Source organism: Eleutherodactylus coqui, chromosome 13 (assembly GCF_035609145.1).
Source record: "Eleutherodactylus coqui strain aEleCoq1 chromosome 13, aEleCoq1.hap1, whole genome shotgun sequence".
Lineage (NCBI taxonomy): Eukaryota > Metazoa > Chordata > Amphibia > Anura > Eleutherodactylidae > Eleutherodactylus > Eleutherodactylus coqui.
Genome location: NC_089849.1, coordinates 32,646,215 through 32,653,284, shown reverse-complemented (window position 1 = coordinate 32,653,284; position 7,070 = coordinate 32,646,215). Strand labels below are relative to the sequence as shown.

At 45.5% G+C, this 7,070-nt stretch overlaps 1 protein-coding gene across 1 annotated transcript; it reads left to right on the top strand.

Annotated features, from left to right (window-relative positions):
- The first annotated feature begins 4,098 nt into the window (after window positions 1–4,098).
- Window positions 4,099–5,532, top strand: LOC136588047 (nucleolar transcription factor 1-A-like). Its single transcript, XM_066586943.1, is given in 9 exon segments — window positions 4,099–4,191; window positions 4,280–4,460; window positions 4,529–4,607; window positions 4,725–4,880; window positions 5,016–5,080; window positions 5,163–5,223; window positions 5,226–5,247; window positions 5,250–5,303; window positions 5,380–5,532. Coding segments are annotated over 8 exon segments (702 nt in total). The 5' UTR covers window positions 4,099–4,191; window positions 4,280–4,299; the 3' UTR covers window positions 5,484–5,532.
- Window positions 5,533–7,070: the final 1,538 nt, after the last annotated feature.

The window sequence follows — 7,070 nt, the reverse complement described above, 5'->3', positions numbered from 1 at the left end:
TATGGTATTAAATTATTAGGAAACAGAAGAGGGGTGTGATAAGGAGGTATAGGGGCAAAAGATGTATACGATAGGCAAAGTGGAAGATGTGGGAAGCCATAGGGTGGGGCAGGGACAGGGAGCATGTTGTGGGGTTGAGGGGGCTGGGGGATTGGATCAGGAGATTTGCTATGCCTCTCTGAAGAGGTGCATTTTTAGGGTGTGTCTGAAGTTGCGTGCGTCGGGGATTGTCCGGATGTTTTTGGGTAGTGCGTTCCAGAGGACTGGTGCTGCTCTAGAGAGGTCCTGGAGGCGAGCATGTGAGAATCGAATGAGAGGGGCATTTAATCTCAATGTGTTGGCTAATAGGAATGCACGAGCTGGGTTGTGTACAGAAAGGAGATAGGTGATGTACAGTGGTACGGCGCCATGGAGAGTTTTGTGGGTGAGGGTTATGAGTTTGAGTTTAGTTCTGTAGTGTATGGGTAGCCAGTACAGCAACTGGCATAATGTGGAGGTGTTTGAAGAAGCAGCTGGATGGGAAAATTAGTCTAGCTGCCGCATTTAGTATGAATTGGAGAGGGGAGAGTCTGGTGCAAGTAAGGCCAATGAGCAGTGAGTTGCAGTAGTTGAGTCGGGAGTGGATGAGGGCGATCACGAGTGTCCTTAGTGCGTCCGTGGTGAGAAATGGCCAGATTTAAGCAATACTTTTGAGGTGCAGCTGGCATGTTAGGGCCAAAGATTGGATGTGGGGGTAAAGGAGAGGTCAAAATCCAGTGTGACCCCTAGACAGCGAGCATGCTGTTTGGGGATTATTATGATGCCAGACACTGGAATGAAGATGTTGGGGGGAGGTCGGTTGGAAGGTGGAAAGACAAGAAGGTCAGTTTTAGAGAGATTAAGTTTGAGAAAAAAGGAGGACATAGTATTAGAGACAGCGGACAGACAGTCAGTGATATTTTAGAGGAATGGTTCAGAGATGTCACGGGAAGAGGTGTATAACTGGATGTCATTAGCATAGAGATGGTATTGGAGGTCAAATTTGCGGTTGGTTTGTCCAATTGAGGCTGTGTAAACAGAAAAGAGGAGGGGACCAAAGACCGAGTTCTGGGGGACCCCGACAGCGAGAGGAAGTGGAGAGGAGGTAGAGCCAGCGAAGGAGACACTGAATGTGCGATCAGAGAGATAGGAGAACCAGGAAAGTGCAGGCCGATAAAGCAGAGCATAGCAAGGAGGAGGTCATGGTCAACAGTGTCAAATGCAGCGTAGACATCAAGGAGGATTAGTAGGCAGTAGTCGCCCCTTGAATTCGCCGTCATCAGGTCGTTTGACACTTCTGAGAGGGTGGGTTTGGTCGAGTGTATGGGGCAGAAGCCGGACTGGAGAGGGTCAAGGAGAGAGTTATCAGAGAGGAAGCATGTGAGGCGGTAATAAACCAAACGTTCTAGTAGTTTTGAGATGAAGCGGAGGTTTGAGATGGGACAGCAATAGGTGGCTCCGGTCGGGTCAAGGGTCGGTTTATTTAGCAGAAGGGAAATAATGGAGTGTTTGAATGAGGAGGGGAAAATGCCAGAGGTCAGGGAGAGGTTGAAGATGGTGGTGAGGTGGATATTGACATCCGGGCAAAGAGACCGGAAGAGGTGTGAGAAAAAAGGGTCGCTAGCGCAGGTGGTGGGGCAATAGCGGAAAGCTGTCTGGAGACTTCTCCCTCTGTCATTGGTTCTAGTATAGATAGAGAGTGATGGATTCAGTGCTGAAGAGACCAGGATCGGGGCTAGCCATGCAGTTTTCAGAACTTTCTTTTGGGATGTTTTCGTTTTTTTCTTTGAAATGGGCGGTTACTTCTCCATCATGGAGATACATCGCGGGGGCCTGTTCTTTGGGGCTGAAGAGGGAGTGGAATGCATTGAAAAGTCATTTGGGATTGTGAGATTGTGAGGAGACAAGGGAGGTGAAGTAAGTTTGATTGGCGTGGTGTAGGGTGAGGTTGTAGGTTTTGAGAATAAATTTGAAGTGGAGGAAGGCTGTAGACTGCTTTGACTTTCTCCACAGCCATTCAGCACACCTAGAACACCGCTGGATGAAACGTCTTTGGGGCATGAGCCAAGGTTGCCGTGGTCTGCGGTGGACGGCTCGGGTCACAGGGGGTGCTGCTTCATTCAGGGCGTGTCTGAGGGTGGTGGAGTAGTGCTCGGCAGCCATATTGAGGCAAAAGAGGACAGGGATAGGGGACAGGGAGTACTGTAAGGTCCCAGGGAAATGTTTGGAGCAGACAGTCTGGAGGTTCCTAGAGGTGTGATAGGTGGGTGAGTCTGGGGAGATGCTAATGTGCCTGATGGAGAAGGAGAGGAGGTTGTGATCCGAGAGTGGAGGGGGAAAGTTTGAGGCAGAGCAGACGCGGAGGAAAATTAGGTTGAGAGTGTTGCCGTCTCTGTGAGTGAGGGACTCAGAGTTGTAATAGGCCGAAGGAGGAGGTGAGCGTTAAAAGCTGGGAGGCAGATGGGCAGACGGGGTCATTAGTGGGGATGTTGAAGTCACCGAGAATGAGGGTTGGGTTTTCACAGGATAGGAGGTGGGGGAGCCAAGCAGCAAAATGATCGAGGAATACGTGGATGGGACCTGTAGATAACAGCGACGCGCAGAGACAGTGGGCAGAAGAGTCGTAGGGTGTGGACTTCGAACTGGAAGGTAAGCGAGGGAATCGGGGAAATGACCTGAAAGATGCAGTTTGGTGAGAGAAGAATGCCTACTTCTACGCCACACCTGTCGTCCAATCTGGGGGTGTGGGAGAATTGCAGGCCATCAAAGGACAATGCAGCATGGGAGGTAGAATCGGACTGCTGTATCCACGGCTGTATCCTTGTTTCGGTGTGGGCGAGCAGGTTGAGATGTTTGGGGGTGAAGAGGTCATGGATAGTAGGGAGTTTATTGCACGCAGACTGGGGGTTCCATAGGGTGCATTTGAACGAGTTGGGAGGGGCGTGGGGGATAATGGTTGAGCTAGGGGGTGATTTGATATGATAGGAGATTTTGGTAGGGAGCAGTACTGGGTGGGCCAGAGTTGAGGGAAATGTTCCCTGCACCTGGCTGGCTGTAGTATGCTATGAGTGTTTGGTGAAACCCAGGGGGCACATAGTTGTAGCTTACTACCTCCAGACACGATTCACTCTTTTCTAAAAGTTGGGGGTTGTACTTGGTAAATAGTTGCCAAATGGCTTTTGGTCAGAAGATATAGAAGTGTCTGTGGGAAACCTGCATCTACAAACAGATCCTCCAATATTTAATGACTGTGGGGTCTGGTTTTCCCTGTTTGATACCATTATTCCCAGGGAGGTAGGTGGCCCCACAATCAGGTAGATTCTCAGCTTTGTAAATAACATTTACATTTTATGCCTTGCTTGTTTTGGGGGAAATCAAGGCTAATAACTGTTGGCCAGGCTGTCCAATGTGCCCCCGATGTGGACATCTCTCCTGTTCTGCTATGCTTGTTGAAAATCTCTTAATATATGATCAAGGCTATACGTTAGTAGCTCTTATTGGGATGAGCTTCAGCACCATGAATATAAAGTGTAGACCAGGCAGCATCGGATGTAGTTTCAAGTAGTTTTCAACCTTTATTCCTCCATTAAAAGATGACCAGCGACGTTTCGGCCACTGCCTTGGCCTTTTTCAAAGCAGTGGCCGAAACGTCGCTGGTCTTCTTTTAATGGAGGAATAAAGGTTGAAAACTACTTCAAACTACATCCGATGCTGCCTGGTCTACACTTTATATTTCTGATGACTACAAGGTCTTGATCCGGACCAAACTGGGCTGGTGCATCTATTTACTTCTCGCTGCATTTATAGCAGAATATCAGAATCTTATTGCATTGATTCAAAGAGAGTGCTTGCAGTTGATCTACACGGTTTATTCAGCACCATAAATAGTCCCTGAAAATCCTCCAGTCATTGTAAAACACAGTAACGCATACCTATTGTGTACCTGCAGAGGGAGATGTGTCCAGAGGTGGGGGTTGATGTGTGCTCCATATCATTTGGATTTATATAGTGACACAGTAGTGTAAGTGATATGCCCATATCTCCACCCTAAGTTGGCATCTTCCAACTCACAGAGTCTCCTGGACTAGTGTGAAGGATCTACTCAGTAGAGAATGAACGGAGCAGCTGGCAACGAACAAACCAACACCACCATGACTGCCCCAAGTGAACAAGGTAAGAAGATTAGACTTTGGCTTCTTCAGTCCAGGTCCAAAAAGGCTTTCTTGCCCAACCTCATTTCATATGTTGTCTCTTGTTACAGAAACCTGGTCTCAGTAGGACATGCTCATTCTCCTGGAAATCATGAAGTCCATCATTCCCAACCAGGATAGTTCTAAGTTCAAAACCACAGAGTCTCACATGGACTGGAATAAACTGGCCTTCAAGAATTTTACAGGACCCATGTGTCGTCAAAAGTGGGTTGAGATTTGGTGCCAGCTCATGTGGTGCCACCTGGTTGATGAAACTATAAGCAAGCAAGTGACGCTAAACCTGTATTCCTTTAGGTCAGAAAGTTCCGGACTCTTACAGAAATTGTTCATGATGTAGAAGAACATGTGAAGAATCCATATAAAGGAAAGAAACTGAAGGTCAGTAGTAATGTGATCATCAAACACCAGCCTGATAGTGACTTGCTCAAAGTTCAAGCCATTGCACTATGTTGCAAAGCAGCCATAATAACCAGCTTGTTCTATCTTCCTTTACAGAAACATCCGAAATCTCCCAAGAAGCCCCTCATACCCTATTTCCACTTATTCATGGAGAAGAGGGCCGAATACACCAAACTACATCCAGAGATGAGCAACCTGGACCTAACCAAGATCCTGTCCAAAAAGTATAAGGAGTTACCGGATAAGAAAAAGGTATGTTGAGGTTTCCAGATTAGTATATAGGTCTTGGGGTTGAGAAGACGGGACGGATAAATCTCTGGAGAGCGAAGAATAACAGTGATGGATTTGGTTCTTTGTCATTTGACCCGTTATGTGCATCTTACCCAGATGAAATACATTCAAGACTTCCAGGATGAGAACCAAGAATTTGAGAAGAACCTAGCAAAATTCAGGTGAGTCATGTGATGAACATATCTCCCCATAGTTACAATTTTTCATCAGTCGCTTGTATTTGATGTTCAATAATTTTCACAGAGAGGAGCATCCAGACCTCATGGCTTCAAAGAAATCTGGGGTCCCCGAGAAACCCAAGACCCCCCCCAACAATTGTGGTACAATCACAGAGACAATTCTACCTTAAAATTAAGCCTGACGTAAGTGCAAGAGCTTTCCATGGTTGGTGGTCATCTTGGGTGGAATGAATAGGTCAGCCACTTTGTTTCTGTTTCAGGCCAGTACAAAGGATGTGAAGATGCCCTTGGAAAACAGTGGTCCCAACTGTCGGATAAGAAACGTCTCAAATGGATCCATAAAGCACTGGAACAGCGCAAGCTATATAATGTGATGGATGCATGAAGTAGCGCGGGTGGCTTGGTGTTCCGATGACTTTGAAGTGGAAGCTGTTACCCAGTCAGGGGGGGTTACCAAATGCTTATTTGGTGTTACTACACCCTTCTGTCACCTACTAAGGGCTCACATGGCAAAGTTCTTTGAAGTTCTGGCAAAATCCAAATTTTGTTGATTAAATGCTTCTTATTAAAAGGTTTGCCTTTTTTTGACATTTTTTAAACAAAAAATATTTATAACCCCTCCCCTTTCTTTTATCTCTCACATTCCTGGCAAACAGATCATCTGGGATCAACAAAAGCCGTAGATATAGCCAGTGCTAGATATTTCTCTCATTACATAATATCCATAGATCTGCATACTATTTAGTCCTTGACTATCTGAAGTGAGGTCCTCCTCTCTAGGGAGAATTGAAAAGTCAGTCTTTAGAAGCCTGATACCATACATGGCATAAATATCTTTACTAGAAGAACAGGGTTTTAATGCGTGGCCAGCATTACTTTTAACCCCTTAGGGGCCACAGTGTTTTGGTTCTAAAGAACCAGACACTTTTTAGGGATTTTACCCATGTGGTGGTTTTATTGTCCTATTTTTTTTCTCTTCAGCCACCAAAATTATTTTTGCTGAGTTTTCTTGTCTTTTTTTTCTGTGACATAAAAAGCTATTTTTTATATTTTTTTCAGTTTTTTTTCCATTCTTTTTACCCCCAATAAAAAACTAAAAAGCTAAAGAAAAAAAATTATATATTTTTTTTAATTCAGTTTCGTTTTTTAGAATTGGTAAATTTACACAAAAATAACATATGGGATGGGTTCCTCCATTTTGTTTTGAACACTTTGATATATAATTTGTATAGTCTTGGATTACAGGGCACACATGGCAATGGTTTTGGATGGCGTTGGGTCATTTACTTTATATATACGAGGGGCTGCTGATAAGTCTTTGGCTTTACCCAGAAAGAAACAAAATAGGAAGATGAAACTTTACATTTATTCCACATACTCTCCCCTCATGTCAACACAATTCTTACATCGGTATTCCAAGTTCTGTAAGCCTTGCAAAAAGAATTTCGGTTGTGCCTCAAACCAGTCATCTGTAACAGCCATGGCATCAGAAATGGTGTGAAATTTGTTACCCTTGAGGTGTTTCTTCAGGTTTGGAAACAGACGATAGTCGGAGGAAGCTAGATCTGGTGAATAAGGTGGGTGGTCAACCAACTGGAAGCCTAGCTCCACCAGTTTTGCCGTGGTCGCTTGTGCAGTGTGAGCGGAGGCGTTCTCTTGCAGAAACAAGATTCCTTTGGACAGCTTGCGGTGCCTTTTGGCCTTCAGAGCTGCCTTCAGTTGGTCCAAAAGTTCAATGTAATACCTTGCATTGCTGGGGGAACCATTTTGAAGGTAGTCCACTAGCAGCACGCCCTCCTTATCCCAGAACACAGACGCCATCACCTTTGTGGCTGATTTTTGCACCCTGAGCTTCTTTGGGCAAGAACCACTGTGCCTCCACTCTTTTGACTGTGCCTTGCTTTCAGGGTCATACAACTAAATCCAGGTCTCATCCATAGTGTCCAGTCTATCCAGGAAGTTCTTATCAGTC